General features: G+C 40.6%; 1 protein-coding gene across 2 annotated transcripts in view; it reads left to right on the top strand.

Moving 5' to 3' along the window:
* SPOCK3 (SPARC (osteonectin), cwcv and kazal like domains proteoglycan 3) overlaps window positions 1-16,810 on the top strand; it is a 264,800-nt gene that overhangs the window by 146,515 nt on the left and 101,475 nt on the right. For both annotated transcript variants that reach the window (XM_054990643.1, XM_054990644.1), the window contains one exon: window positions 10,516-10,642. In XM_054990643.1, the coding sequence (XP_054846618.1) occupies window positions 10,516-10,642 (127 nt within the window). The remainder of the gene's footprint in view (window positions 1-10,515; window positions 10,643-16,810) is intronic.

Below are 16,810 nucleotides of genomic sequence, written 5' to 3'. Positions count from 1 at the left end.
GCAGGTGCCCTGACATCGCAGTGGCCATTAGGCCTCCTCTATGCATTACCATCCTTACCAGTAATACCCAAACTCCTGAGAAGGATCAAGGAACAGGGAGCGAAGTGCTAGTGATTGCCTCTTGGTGGCCCCGCTGACTGTGCTTTTCCACACTCCAACAGATGGTGATATCTCCACCCCTCATCCCACCAACCTCTCCAGTCACATTACAGCAGGGAATGATTTGGCACTCTCTGCCAGACTTGCTCTGCTTAACTGTGTGGAAATAGAAAGGAAAATCTTCCTAAGAGAGGAATATTCCAGCGAGGTGCCCAACACTCTCCTAGCATCCAGAAATCAGTTCATGGTCACAATTTTCAATTCCTTTTGGAAAGCCCTCACTCAGTGGGGCAGGAGGAAAGCACTGGACATTTTACACAGCCCTGACCAGACATCCATTTGGACTGGTCAAGGATGTTCCCCTGAGAAGGCTGAGAATGAAGACCATCTTCCTTATTGTGGTCACATCTGCCAGAACAATCTCAGACCAAAGTGCACCATCAGTCAGACCTGAACTCTATCTTTCACAACGATAAGGTGAAACTTCATATTGTCCCCACCTTTCTTCCAAAAATCTATTCCAAATTCCATAGGTTGCAAGAGATAAGGCTACCATATTTCTACCTATACCCTAAATATACTAGGGAGAGGCTCTGACACAACCTAGACGTCAGAAGGAAGCTCAAGGGCTATCTGCCCCAAACAGTACAAATCAGAAAGTCGGACTTACTGTTCATCAGTATATCTCCCCTCAATTTGGAGAATAAAATGCCTTCAGCAGCGTAGGTGCCAATAACAAAACATACATGATCAAAGCTCTCATCGTAGAGGTTCCTAATGGAATAACAGCTCACTCTGTGAGGAGCGCTGCTACCAGTGAAACATTACAGAGGAACACTTCTGTAGAAGAAGTCTGCAAGGCAGCAACATGGTCGTCAATTTCGACCTTGGTGAGATGCTAGAAATTAAATCTGTATTATTCTGCGGACACCACCTGCGGTAGAAAAGTACTGCAGCGTATGATCTCGGACGGAGACCACATCCCACCCAGAAAATAGAAACTGCTTTGGAAGCACCCAAGATGTCCTCTGCCTCAGAGGGAGAACGGACCTTTGGACACTTACCGTGAAGGGTCCTTCTCCTCTGAGGAAAGGAGGACATCTTGCCCTCCCTGGGTTTTCATCCTCCTCTACCCTGCTGCCTCATTCTTCTACCTCCTCTGGGTTATGCTTTATTTACAGTACATGTTAACACAACAGGTGTTTTTTCTCTCAGTATTGACAGTTGCTAAATGATAAATTCAATGTTACTACTTTGTGGAGTCACCTGAACTGAAGAGAGAGGGTGTCCCACATGCCAGACAGGAAGAGGAAGAAAATTAGTTCCTGCCTCCCTGATTGGACAGTGGGAATCACCCAAGATGTCCTCCTTTCCTCAGAGGAGAAGGACCCTTCATGGTAAGTGTCCAAAGGTCCGTTTCCAGCCTTGTGCTGGCAACCCTACTATAAACACAAGGTACGGACTTTTGGTGCTTTTGTAATAAAAGGAAACATATTAGAGTTCTTATTAAGCCCCAGAGAGACCATTTTTGTATAAATACTCATCTGCTTGAACTAAGAAAAGGGAACCGCTACACACCAGACACACATGCATGGATTATACTAACATAATTTCATATATATTTTAGTCTACTCTACTACTCTGAGGAAGGTGCCAGACTTCATTCAAGGCAAAATGACCTTCCTAATACCACTTCTTCAGTTTCTATGTGCCCTGTGCTGTATAGAAAAAATATATAGTTATTTTTTAGTTTTGTTTTCGGTTCCCAGTTGATTCCATCATCTTTCACATTTCTTTTACCTATAAGATGTAATCTGAGCTCCCTTTTAGCAAGTAAAATAAAAATGTCAGAGACGTTTTGCAGGGAGAGAGGCAAGAATAAAAGCTAGGAGGGCTTATATAAGCAGATGCCACCAATATATATTATTGTGATTTGGAGCAAGTGCAGGAAAAAGTGATTTATAAACACATAAATGATTGTTTGAAGACTGATCGATTACTTGAATCTTCTGCATGCAGTCTTCTTTCCATGTATATACTGCAATCCTAAACATTTTTTTCTATTTAAGTGTATATTAAAACTCTTTTTTGTTTCTTGTATAATGCCTCCTCCCTCTAATGATTATAGCAGGTTCTAAATGTTCTTACTAAGAGAATAGGCTGTGTAATAGTGTAAGTTGGAATACTGTGTTCTACTCTTTTCTCCCTTCCCCTCTACAATTAAAATACTTAATGACAACAAACCATGCAAGTATAATTAACATTGGATGCTAGTTTTTAAATAGCTTCCTGTATATTTCTAATTCAAGTGTTCACAAGCCCCTTTTAGACATTTATTTATTTAAAACATTTGTATGCTGCCTTTCCATCCAACAAACCAAAATATTAATAGTATTTAAAATACAGATAAATATATGTAAAATATATAAACAATTAAAAGAAACATATGAACACATAGATGCACAAACAAGATGAAAGGCCAATGAAAGTTAGTGAGAGAAACAAAACGACAGTGACAGAAGACAGCAGTAGATTAAACAGCGTGAGTCCATACAATAACAACGCAATAGAGTATGAATTGCAGAAACCGGAAAAAAAACAAGCAGAATTCCAATAGACAGTTGAAACGTTGCCGAAACAAAACATAAGTAATTTAATATGACATATTAAAAGACGTGGAAACTACCCAGTAGAAACATATTTGCAGCAAAAGACAGTGCACAGTAGTATAGTTGATGGTCCCCATCTCTTTACCAAAGCATCTCTCTCAACCTTTTCCTTACAGCACACTCACTTTTACCTGTGTAAAAAAAACTTTCTTAAATAATTTAATAACTGGTTGGTCCTTGACTATCAAACTTGTTTGGCTTCCATTTTAAGAAGCCAATAGACAGCAAGGGTTTTTTTTCCCCCTTTAGATGTTGAAAATGGATGCGTATGCCACATATTGGCTGTCATTTTTTAAACAGTCCTTCATTATCTTGGTTTCTTTTGTGATCTAGGTGGAGGCTTTTATTATAATATCCAGTTAACCAACCAGCATAAGGCTTTGTTTACTGCAGAGTCATTAACTTTGACTCCAAAAAGTGAATTTTGTTAGTTTCTCTTCGAGTGCTCACACTAAATCTCTTCTTGTGAGCTGTAATAGTATTTTTAAACAGTCAATTATAAACTGTGTCATGGGTTGCTCATAACACAGGCTGGTTGTTTTCCTTAAGGAGGTTTACAGTTGATTACAACTAAGTACATAGTTTAGAAATGAAATAATTGAGTCTTTCTTACATCTGATCCTTTAGTTTCTGTGACCGCTGACCTTACTTAGCATTGCAATCCTTCTTCTGCAACAAGCATCCTTCTGAAAGAATCCTTCTTTGTTAAGGGGTCATTCTGTGGAGTGATTTTTGGATGGGAGAGAACTGTTGCTGGCTATCAATCACCAACAAAACAGCCTCCAGTTCCTATGTACATTTATTGGCAATTCTTGCATTTTTCAGTGAAGCCTGCAAAGTGAGCTAGTATTACATCACAATGTTAGTCAGCCATGATTGGTTAGTAGAACCACGTAAAACTTTTCTTAAATGTTGTAAAAAACGAGAAATAATAAATACCTTGATGCCAAGTATTCCTTGCTATCCTTCCCTGTCACCTCTGTCCTCGTCATGGGCTAACTTATCCTTTCTGACATTTTCTCTTTCACTAAGCGCTTTGTCTGTTTTACGATAAAGGACAGAATCACAAATCTAACTCTTCGTAAACCCTGCCTTCCTGAAAATGAATGGTTGCATGTGAAAGCTAACATAAAACTTTCCAGAAGTCTTAGACCTGTTTACAAGAATACACAGCCAAAAATAAATCTGTGGCATAGGGATAGGAATGCATTTGTTTGTGGCCAAGTGGCAAAGAACTTGCTGAACAGTATGCTTGCTAACAAATTAACTATTTTTAGTTTGATAATGAGTTTGGATTTAACCAGCTTATCATTTAATCTATCATATTTACACATTGTAAAGTATTAATAAAGACCCCCCCCCCGCCCCCAGAATCTTGAAGGGAAACAATTTCATGAAGGGTTACTTTTTCTTGTACGGTTTGGCTTGAGAACACAGATGCTGAATATACATATTGCATTGGTTACGAATGCCAGATGCATATATAAATTACATTTTTTTCTCTTATAAACACAAGTAGTGTGCCTTGATTGTTGATGCATATTTTGGAGGGAGAAGTGTAATTTATGCAAGCACACGGCACTCAATACTTTATATATGTGTTTTTGTAATTGAGTATCCGTGTCTAAGTTGAAATCATATTATAAGAGAAGGGAGCTAGGCCCTTCACTATTGGCAGAAAAGACCCTCTTTAATATTAAGTAATATTTATAATCTGTCAACAGTGGGTTTGATCAAGCACAGCCTTTCTGTGGGTATGAAGACTTCTGCCCACAGAGCATCACCTTTGTGCCTCCCTGCTTACAGCTATCCCACATGCCCCCTGAAATCTTGTCCCCCCCCCCCCCAGAAATACAACTAAAGGGGCATTTGGGCTGCCGCTGCCAAAGGGAGGGGGCATGAAAGTCACACTTTGTGGGCAGAAGTTGTTGTGCCCACAGAAAGGCTGCGATAAATCCAGCCCAGTGTGTTCATATTGTCTTGTTATTCTAATTATTTGCAGTGCAAGGTTACTCAGTTATTTTGTGTTGTTAATTCTGGCCACACACAGTAATAGTGTGTGTATGTGCGTGCTTGCGTGTGTGTGTCATTGTCACTCACTGTAGTGCATAAACACTTAAAGTGATTTCCACCAAGCAGTGTTATTCCATTGTTTGTTTTTTATCAGACACTCTTTCTCATTGTCTGAATGGTGAACAAGACATGAGAACTGGGGCCTAAGGCTAAGGCAGAAAGGAATAGTGTCTGCTTAGTACAGGAAAAAGTGTTGTGAGGAATGAGGCAGTCTTCCTGGCAACCCGCCCCCCCCCCCCCCGATGAAGCTAAATTTGGTTGGATGGCAATGAAGAGCTAATTACTAATTAGAGGGAGTCTTGTATTTGGTTTTTATCATGTATTAAATTCTAAACATTTTAATGTAATGTAATTTATCACTATTAGAGATCTACTGATTTACCAGCTTGTGTGCTCTACCTTCTACCACCGTAATATTTTTGCTGGTCTATGACTGTAATAAATTTGATTTGATTTGAACATATTTCAAGAGAAGGTGCGGAGAAGTCTGAGTGAGGGTCTTGAAGTTCATCAGCCCATTATGAGCCTGAAGTGTCAAAGTGCAAAGTGCTTTTTGTACTACATTAATGGTATTTAGGGTTGCCATGTCCTGTCTGGCAACTGATAGGTGTAGGATGGGGACTCAGTGGGTTTGGGGAGGCTCACCTATGATATCATTAGGTCGCCAGCAACTCGCTAACATGACTCTGTGTGCGCCCAGAAGTGATACCAGCAAATTGTTTGAGACACTGTGGTATTTGGGCTAAATTTTACCAGAGTATCCCCCAATGTCAACCTGATGTCACTTACTGGCTCACAGGAAGTGATGGCAGCACATTGGACTACTGCTCATCTTCCCCCCAATTTCCCACCCTCAGTTTCCAGCTGAGTGGCAGCGGGAAGCACCAGCTGGCCACAAGGAATCCCTGTTGGATTTCTTGAGTTGCCAAATGCAAACTTTTGTGCCTGCTTTGCTAAGCTGCCTGCCTTTCTTAAAGTGCCAAACAGCTCCATTTAAGTACTTCCTCTAAGTCTCTATGCCCATCATATTTGCCTTCCTTTCTGGGTATGCCAGTTGTTTTTCTGTGCTCACTCTGTAATATCAGTTTCCTTCTAAATTTTCAGATACCTGCTAGAACAAAAAAACCAGAGGTTGTTGCAGGATGATCCTCCAGCTTGCTTGCTGGAGGCCATGGTGTCAGTCTCTCTCCCCCCCCCCCGAAGAAGTACTCTCTGGTGGTGCTCCCTCAGGTGATACCTGTGGCTGGATTTCAAGAGATGAGCGACATCTTTCCTTTGACTTACCAGTGCCCTATAATACTGACACTGTGCATAGCAGGGGTCCTCTATCCTTTGCAAATTCTTCCAGATGTTTGAGGAGAAGGGGTCCCCGTGCTGCCCAGGAGACACTTTCTATGAGGTGCTCAGGCCAGATTCACCATATCTAAAGGGTGGGCAGAAGGAAGTGGCAGCAGGCAAAGAGGTTGAGATGGGGGAGGTCACACCTTCCATTATTCTCTCCTCCTGCCCTGCCTTGAAAGGCCTGCTGGCCTCAGAGGAAACTAGGGAATGCTCACCAGTAGTAAGCTCCTCCACCAGATCCTCCAACATCTTCTGGATCCCTGGGTGAGCTTGAGGGACAGAAAACTCGCATCCCCCAAGCCCACCCCAAAGACACCTTGTGCTGCTTCTCCTTCTGCTGCTGGGTCTCAACAGATGGAGGAGGGGGACCCGCAGCAGCAGGCCCCTGCCCAGTGCCAGTTCCTGCCTCAGACACCTGTGAGGGTGGTGTTCCTGCAGTCCCGATGGGCAGAGAGCCACAGACCTCCACATTCTTTCCACCCTTCTGCTCTTAGCCATCTTTTCCCCATGGCCCCTCTCTGGTATCCTGTCATTCATTTTTCTGCCCCCTGTAACCTACACTAAATAACCGTAAACAGTTACCAACCCACCTAAAGCTCCTAGCCAAAAACCAGAGTTTTTTTAAAAAACATACCTAGCTACTTTGAAAGCTTACTAAATGGTTGTGGGTCTAATCTGGAGATGGATACACAAATCTCTTTTTAAAAGGGCCTATTTAGGTATGTGACGCTATCTACACTAGCCAGCATCTTAATTTCTCTTCAGGGGTCAAGCTATTCTCCTGAAACCAGTCTCTACAGGTAAGCTTATGACAAACCCAAAAAACTACTTTTAATGTGCCTGGTTAGGCTGCAAGGGAGCCAGAGAAAAGGTAGGCAAGAGGCTGTGTTTGGTTGGTTAAAACAAACTTGACAGAAATTGAATCCCATGAAAATGGATGTCCTGCACCTGAATCGTGGGCAAACAGGTCTTGGGATCAACCTCCTGACCCTTGATGGGGCACCACTGGCACCTGTGCTGGCAGTAAGGAGTTTGGGTGTGGTACTGGATGCCTCCTTGACAATGGAGGTTTTCTGAAATTATCTGTCTTTAATATTGATCAGGAGCATCAGGTTTTGCCTTGCTCTTAAAAGAAACCCTTAGCTGTCTCTGTATTAAATCAGCATGCCCTGTGAATTTTCAGAAAGCTGTTAATTAAATTACCATTTGTTTGATCAGTTTTCTTGTTAAACTTGTTACAAGGAATACTTTTCTGAATTGGGTTCTTATGTTCAAGTAAACCTATTTTTTATTTAATCTCAAAGAGCACACTGTTATTTCTCTACTTGTTTCATCTCTCTCTTCGGTAGTTATACAAAGGAAAGAAAATCATTACTTTTTATAATTAACCTTTAATATATCCTTTACAATTTTCATAGTCTTTAAATTGTCACTTGTATTATAGAGGTTTTTAACTTCCTCAGTGATATTTCACAATTGCATTTTTACAGTCACATATCTTACCTTTCTTGTTCACTCTTGACATTTGTCTTCTTGGCTTTGTTGTCTTTCATGATGTCCCACTTGCCAAGAACACCTTTCCATTTAATGTTTGATTTATGTTGTGACTCTAGAAATGGAATTTTCTTTTAGCAATGGGACCATGGAGTCCTGTGTCATGACACATTATGAAAAGGAACACATTTAGTGTTAATTGTGTATAGTACAGTTGTTTTCTCATGCGTACTCATTTTGGGAATGTTTCTGTATCTTTCATGGTTGAGTCCCACACCGCCCTCTGCCTCCTCTAGACATCAGTCCATAGAGCTATTCTTGCTTTAGAAATAAGGCAACAACTGTAAGCAGGCTGGTAGAGTAATCCTAGATGAAATGATAAACTTCTAGGACAGCTTAATTCTATTCTTTATACATTCATAGTCTAATAATTTTGCTTAATAAAAATATAGCCTGATTTTTGACTGGAACTTTTTAATGCATCACTAAAGTATAATGCAGAAGAGGCTGGGTCATCGGACAGGTGAGCCAGCCACTCCCCAGGTGCACAGGAGGGCCAGGTGGTTGAGCAAGTGGGCCAGCCACTTCTTCAGCATACAGCAGGTCGGGTGGTCAGGGGAGTGGGCTGGCCACTTGTCCAGGGCACAGCAGGCTAGGCAGTTGGGCAAGTGGACCTGGCACTCCCCTGTTGCATAGCAGGCTGGGCGGACCAGCAGCCCTGCACACATGTGTCCAGTTTTTTACCTCTGTTGCCCCTGGACAGTCCAACAAAAATAGACTGCCCAGGGGAAAACCAGACATCTGGCAAACCTAATTGAGTGTGTGTTGGGGGGATGCTCCAGTCAAAAAGGTTCAGATTAAAACCTCATGATGGGAAGGTAACTCATCTTGTTTCAGTGGACATACATAAATGACAAAATTACTGACAATCCAAAAGGAATGTAAGGTTTATTTTGCTCAGTTTATATATTCAGAGCATTTATGCCCCATCAAGGAAACTTGTGGATTGGAAAAAAAATGGAATTGAAGTTGCATTTGCATGTCAACTTCCAGTCCTCTTTTAATACTAACCAGCTTAGCGCAAAACAAGAAGGAACTAGGAGTAGCTGGTACAGTGTGCCACAAGCCTTTATTCTTTTGTCCTACATGTGTGGCCCATGTCTGATGTTCAAAATGCAATTAATTGTCAGGTTCCTCAGCTGCAGGTACTTGTAGGGGGAAAACTTCAACTGCCTATGAATGCTCTGTTAATCAGCTACCAAGTTTCAAACAGCACATACCAATATGAATAGAATCAATTAAACATATCTTTTTCTGTTAAACTTTAATTTCCCTTTTTGTCCACTATATTCATGATTTGATATGAAATCCATTTAATCTTTTTTCAAAATGTAGGCTTTTTCTTCCCGCTTCATATTTTTACTCATAGGGAATATCATTTGAGCAACTGAAATCCTGAGGTCCTTAAATAGAGTGATTCCTCATTCAGACTTTACTTTTGCAATTTCAGCTATTCTTACACAGCCACATAAAGAGGGAGAATGACTTCTGTGTGAAAGAAACACGAGTAAGACAGTCAGACAAAGCTAAGCTCCTCTCATTTCAAAATTAAGACATAACATATATGATGTATGTTTTTAAGTTCATGCATCTTTTAAAGGAAGACGCATAAATCTAGTATCTACTATTAATATTAAACAATGGTTTATAAATGAAGCTATGCAAACTCAATGATGATATTTATCCTACGTGCAGTTTTCGACATTGGTAGCTGTTTATTTATGTGTGTTTGTGCATGTGCTATTTATTTATCTAGAATATTTCTATACAGCCTAAGATTTCCAGGTCTCCCACTTCAGCTCCTGTTCTTGCTGCCACTCAGGTGGGAGAAAAATAGGGGGTCAGTTTGTGGCCATTGGTGTCATTGGGGACACAATGATGTAACTTTTAGTCACCCCAGAAGTGATTTCACCTTGTCACCAGTGACATCACTAAATTATTGACAAGCCCCCCTCACTGGGTGAATCTCCCACTTGTCAGCCTGAGGCCGGCAACCATGATACTGCCTCTGTTGTGAGCCTGCTCAGGGCAGCTTACAAATTAAAACATCATAACTCATAAAACAGCGTAACTAATTAAAAGTTTAAAAAACATTAAAAACCCATCTCAGATTTTTAAAAAGCATAAACATAACCTTAGAAACAAGTCTCATAAAACAGATTTTGTCTCATTTAGTTTCTTTATTCTTCCAGAAACATTTGTACAAATAAGTACAGCAATAAGGGAAAAAAATACCCTTCAAAATTACATGCTTAGAGAAGTAGACATTTAAATCAGGTCTCATAAAACAGTTCTCAGGTGAGAAGCAGACTGTAAAACAATTTTAAAATATCACCCCTTAATTAAAAACCTAGCTAAAATAAATGTTTTTGCTTGGCACCTAAAAGGAAATTGGGTAGACGTAGGGATCTCATTCCCCCGGAGGGAGTGAGGGATTCCCCACGCCCAGCCTCCACTCCCTGCCACTTCTCACCTGTCTGGTGGGGAGAAGGGTGTGGGAACAGGCCAACAACTCCCCAGAGCATGCTCCTGAGCAATCTGGAACACTTCCACTTAACACTGGGAATGAGGTCATTCCTAGCACGATACAGAAGAGCAGACTGGGGAGGAGGTCAGATATTGTCCAAATCTGCCCCTGGTGCAACCTGTCACCTCCAACCTCCGACCTGGCAACCCAAGGTAGACGCCAGGCTCATCTGTTATCATTTGTCTCTACACTTTCTGGATCCATTTCCTGTTGTTGCTCCCTATTTTATTTACATGCTTTATTTTCTTGTAGGATGAAAGAAGCTGGTTTGGGACATAAACAATGGAGAGTCGGTCCTACTTCATCAAAATGCAAGCAGTGTCCAGTAGTTTATAATAATCCTGTTTGTGGGTCTGATGGTCACACATATTCATCTCAGGTAAGAATAATGAAAGGAGTTTTCAGTCTTTGCAACAGATTAAATCATTCTTTTTGTTGTCCTTAACCAAATGCACAAACTCTTGTAAATTCTTTGAAGTCTTTTTAATCCAAGCTAATTCCATATACAGTAAGAAACTGCAGTACCTATTAATCTAACTGAACGTAACTTTTCCAGTGAGTACCTATAAAGAATTTAATTTATTTTATTTTATTTTATTATTTTTTCAATTCGATAGACATTGAAAGCATTATTCATTATAATAATTATTCAAGTGATGAATTTTTACCAATAAATAAATTTACAAAGAGATAATTTTTATATCCAGTTTTATTTGTATTAGTTTCATGATTTATAACAATTGGTTTTACAAAGTTCTCAATGGAATACATTTTTAGCTTATTTTTGAATGAACATTTTCTGTTCTAGGCAACCCATAATAGATAGTACTAAGATCTTTCTTTCAAAAACCCTGTTAAGATTGGTGTTGGTATTTGTCAGCGGAAGTTATTTTGAATAGTTTATCAAATCTATTAATTAACTAGTCAGTTTTATAAAGACATGCCTTCTATTTTTCTTGGTTACATAAGCACCCTTAATTCTTCATTCTCAAATCACTTGAAACTTCTCAGTGTATCTTGTTAAAGGGCTTCTGTGTGAAGCAGGTTGCAGAACATGCACGTTCTCTTTTCTGTCTCAGCTACAAAGCACATGATGTTTAATCTCTAATTGTGCAAGTGTTTATCAAGAAGGTGGTCATTATGGGTGTTACATGGAGCACTTGGAAGTCTTTAAGAAAAATATTTTCGGAGGTTTTCAAGTTCAACCTAATCAATGCAAAAGGGGGGGAAATCAGAAGCAGAATAATAGCTAATTCCTAGCCAACCACTTAACTGTTTACTATGTTTTAAAAATCATATAAAAGCTTGTTTGTTCATCTTAGTAAAGATGTATGCCTTCAGAAATCATTTGAACAGTGTAATGTTGGTTTATAAAAACCAAGAATATTTTCAAAGGTAATCAGTCTTGACAACGACATAAAAGATAAATATTTCTGTTTGCTGCAGGCAACACTTGTTGATTGTATTGTCAAGCTTCAGTAAAAGCTTGCTTTTCTTTCTCTTTCTATGCATTTGTCAATGACTTCTGTAAACTGTACAGATCATTTTGTAAATGTGTCAATAAATTGTATCAGTCTTACAAAAAATAAACACCATAGCAGTAGGCATTTCCTTGTAAAATTTGGTTTGGGAATACTGTGTCACTCATCAGACTCTTCTTAAACCCACAGAATGTATGAACTGTATCTTGTAAGGTTCATAACTGAAGAATTGTAGAAAATAAGTCTTGAGATATGTGAGCCAGTGTTGTGTAGTGGTTAGAGTGTTAGACTAGGATCTAAGAGACTCAGGTTCAAATCCCCACACTGTCCTGGAAGCTTGCTGGATGACCTTGGACCAATCATGTACTCTAAGCTTAATCTATCTCACTTGTAAGGATAACATGAAGAAGAGGAGAATGACGTAAGACACTTTGTGTCTCCATTGGGGAGAAATGTGAGCTATAAATGAATAATAATAGATGATAATTATATTTCTAAAACAAGGTACTGCTACTTGTAAGCCAATATTTTCAAATTCCTGTTCTGAAATTGAATAGCAGCCTCTTGAAGATTATTGTTTAGTAATTTGGTAATCTTCTCATTAACAGACACTTGTTTTCCAACGTGGGTCATTTTCAAGTTGCTCATTCCCTGTTCACTCTAATGCTCAGTGTTTACCAAAAGTCTTGATGTTGAATATTTTTCCATTTCATTCCAATCCCATTTATAATTCATTCTTACTCATACTGTGCATATGGAGTTGTGGCATTACATTGGCGTCAAGCTCTTTTTATATAATCTTAGCCAGTACACTATGAGTGATGTGCTGCTCGAAGGACTGAGCCTTTATTCTAATGTGGAGATCAACTGAATGTATGTCCATTAATGCCTGATCTTGTGTGCAGATATCCATGACTCAGTTTTGCCTGTAAATATGGCACACAGCATTAAAATAATGTTTATGAGTTGCTTTGAGTGCAATTCCTCAATTATGGCTTTTTAATATGAAAACAGGAGTTGGTAGTGGCCTAAGTTCTCTAATAAACCAAATCTCATAATCAGTTTTTTTTTCCAGCTGGAACACGGTGGAACAGAATTCCTGAACCTCTTGAAAACGGTCAGACTGCTGGTGGCCCCGCCCCCTGATCTCCAGACAGAGGGGAGTTTAGATTGCCCTCCGCGCCACCGAGCAGTGCGGAAGGCAGTCTAAACTCCCCTCTGTCTGGAGATCAGGGGGGCGGGGCCACCAGCCATGTGACCATTTTCTCCAAGGGTAACCCACTGAGTTCCACCACCTCTTATCCCAGAAAAAAAGCCCTCCTCATAATAATAACAAAAACATTTTAATGTGGCTTGTGCATGTGTGTGATATTTGGTAGAAGAATCACTCTCAAAAGTTATTAGTGAAGTGTTTAAGTAGTTCTTCATGTTTAAGTAGTTCTTCATGGTACATCATAAATTAAAGAATCAACAGGGCCTAGGCGGGTTGGTTAACTACTTTTTTCTTGTCTGTTTTTATGCCCTTCAGTCACTACAGATTAAAATATATCTCTTTTTCCAGATAGAATCTAATTGTTCTGAAACGGCCTCTTTGGCTTTTTATGGAATCTTTGGAGCCCTGATAGTTACATGTCACACAGGTATTTGACCAGTGAGATTTATTTTAAAACTGGAACTTTACCTGACAGTAAATTTGAAAAAAAATAAATAAAGCAAATTCTAGATTGTGGATGTTCAGGTTTCCAAATAGCCATTTGCTATTTTGTCTGTGGGAAGCAAAAATCACCTTCAGAAGAAAGACCTGGTAAGAGCTTTATAAAAGTTGATTCTTCTTTTAGGCCATCCCCATCCCAGAACTAGTAGGAATTGGCAGCAGTGTGCTAGCAAATTACTATGTTTGGGAAGTAGAAACTTATGCCAACTTTGTAACTTAGTCTGCATTTGTATGTAACTGAGAAATATACTCAAATTTAAAGTCTGTTTTTTTTCCTATTGGTGCAGATTTTCATCTTGATCCAGAAAATCCAATTTGCATATTAAAACATGTTCATAGATTTGTTTTATATAGGTGTGTGTGCAAAAAGCCTACTGTGTAGGGAAAAAGGGACTGCATCCACAATTAATGCAGGTCAGAGCTTTGGTGTCTCTTAAATTATATATAGTGATATTATACAAGAATGGAAAGATCTTACTTGGAAGCATGTTTTAACATAAACACTGAGGGATACATCATGTTGGTATACCATATGGAAAATGTTACAGCAACAAACTCTAATTTGCTTAAAATATTCATGCTATCTTTTTCAGTTGCACCTGTTGTTGACAGCTCCTTTTCAAGATAGAAAAGATTACATACATTTTAGCTTTCAGAAATCAAACTCCAGAATATGTAGGATGATTCTATTCCTTTTTGTTCAGATTAACATTTTTGAGGAATTTGGGTGGGAAGACCTGATCTCTGTAACACTGGAGGCAGGGCTACCTTCACTGAAAATAATGACAGTTAAACATAAAAGGGCCGATGTGCCATGAGCCAGCTTGGGAAAGTCTGGTCTACCACTCATTTAAAATAACGGTCATTTAAAGGAGTGATGTACAGTGGACCAGCCCCTCTCCTGGTGGGTCTGTTTTGACATTTGAAGATCAAACAGTGCTGTTGTAGCGTGGGCACATTAAGGATTGGACCCTTGCAACAATTTTTAAACAGCTGAATTCATTTCTTAAAAGGTAATGTGTACTTTGGTTCTCAATCTCTATGGTGATTTGCGCTATGAATGTTAAAATGAATTTAGTTTTATATCCAAAGTAACTGTGATTACTACCTGTAATCCACGGCTAGACAGAGGATACTGATTCCATCCCACTCCCAAGACATAGAGCAGAACCACAAGTGACAAAAGGCACAGATTGGACACTTGTCAGCTTCCCTCAAGTTTTGATGGGAAATGTAGGCAGCTTGGCGGAATGTTGGACAAGTGACAGTTGAAAAGTCCATTGGACAGCAGTCAGAGAACCAAGCTTCAAGACATGCCTACATTTCCCATCAAAACTTGAGGGAAGCTGACAAGTGTCCAATCTGTGCTTTTTGTCACTTGTGGTTCTGCTCATAGTGTCTGTTCCCTCATTCCTAGCAAATTAAGATTTGTTTTTACATTAGCTAGACAGACATAAAAGGACTGTCATTGGAGTACCCTTATGGATCCCCATAGGTTCCTTGCCTGTTTTGAGAAATACCTTAATGTGCTATGAAGACATCAAGTCACTTAATTTTGCGTATTTAGCATGGGATACTTTCTGATCTTCTAAAAATACGTTGTTGTTTTTCAGATACACTTCTAGACTTTTGAAGATGGTCAGGATGCTAGCATTCTTCTTTAAAAAAATTGAGTGACAAATTTTACACAGCATTGCATATTCCATGCAGGAATACCTGTAGCCCATAGCAACAACATGGTGCATTAAAAACAGACCAACAGTCTCCACTTAAAATTCATTGCTTGTTTTATGTTCTGTAATTTTCTTAATACCATTTTAATTTTTGTGTTCTCATTTAAACTGAGTGTTGTTTTGAAGTGTGCTAAACCAAAGGGATTTTATTAGTTGTTTTTGTTAGTGTTTCGCCTTGATATGCCTCCTTGACTCCTCTTAATATTAATGAGAGTTAAATGTGTACCCATCAGGAAGAGAATGGATCTCAGAATCAAATATGGGTATCCCAACTATGTATCCGCTGTCACTTACCTGTACCTCAGGGTTATACAGAGCTCTTACATATGTATAGGTTGTCTAATTACTACACTCTTCTAATTTTCCAGTAATGTATTCATTTTTAAAAAATGAAAAAGTCTTGAAGTAATGTTTGACATTAAGGCACATTTAATGGCACAACTGCCCTATTTTTCTTTTTCTTTGGCAATTACTGACATAGCAAGTACCTAGAAAGCAATAAAATTTCCAATGAGGCTTTCCAGTACCTGAAGAATATGTTTCATCTTCAGTCTTCTGTACAGTCCCACATGGGACTGTGCACACACAAGCCTACCAGTTTGGAGGTTTTTTAGCTTAAAAATCCACCAGAGGGTGCTCTTGCCTCCCAGTGTACATGCACAGCCACTTCCCACCGAAACCAGCCCTTGGGAGGCAAAGCGCCCTCTGACCCTCAGTTTCTCTTTTGCCGTAGGTCAGAGAGGTTCTAGTTGATAGTGTTGGAAGTAAATGATTGTGTTCTTTCAGTTGCGAGCAGATCCAAGTGAGTAAAATGTCTGAGAAAGCCCTCTTCAAATGCTGCACTAAGTGCAATACAAAAATGATGAAGACTGATAGGCATTCCGTTTGTCTAATTTGTTTAGGAGAAGGGTATAATACCCAATCCTGCAAACACTACCTGAGCCTTACCCCAAAAGCCCAGCGCCGGCCACCTTGGCCGGCCACCTTGCGTGCGCACTCCCCGCGCTGCGTGATGATGTCACTCCGGTGACATCATCACACAGGGTGCAATGGAGGCAACGTGTGGGGCTGGGAAGCCGCCCGTGTCATTCGCCTCCCCGCAGGCAAATGGCGCAGGCAGCCTCACAGCCCCCTGCGCTGCTTTTGCCTACCCTGCAGGACAGGGGGCAGCCAGCTTGCCACGTACCCCCTGCCCTCCAGGGCAGGCAAAAGCAGCACGGGGGGCTGCAAGGCCGCCCGCGCCATTTGCCTGCCCCGCAGGACAGGGGGCGGCCGGCTTGCCGTGCACCCCCTGCCCTGCAGGGCAGGCAAAAGACAGTGCGGCCACCCATGCCATTTGCCTGCCCCGCAGGACAGGGGGCGGCTGGCCGCCCCCTGTCCTGCGGAGCAGGTGAATGGTGCGGGTGGCCCCGCAGCCCCCCGCGCTGCCTTTCTCCTGTGGTCCGGAGTGGGGCAGTCAGCACTAGTGGGTAGCTCCTCCTCCGTCTCTTGCGCAGGGTCGGACAAACTTGCGATCCTCGGGGGAGGGGCTCCCAGGATGACTCAGTTTTTCCGGCCCTGCTCAGCAGAGCGGACGCGAATTCGGAGCTCTGAAGAGAGCGGCGATCTTCAAAGAACTT

Source organism: Eublepharis macularius, chromosome 10 (genome assembly GCF_028583425.1).
Source record: "Eublepharis macularius isolate TG4126 chromosome 10, MPM_Emac_v1.0, whole genome shotgun sequence".
Classification (NCBI taxonomy): Eukaryota; Metazoa; Chordata; class Lepidosauria; order Squamata; family Eublepharidae; genus Eublepharis; species Eublepharis macularius.
This window is presented reverse-complemented; position numbering and strand designations above follow the sequence as displayed.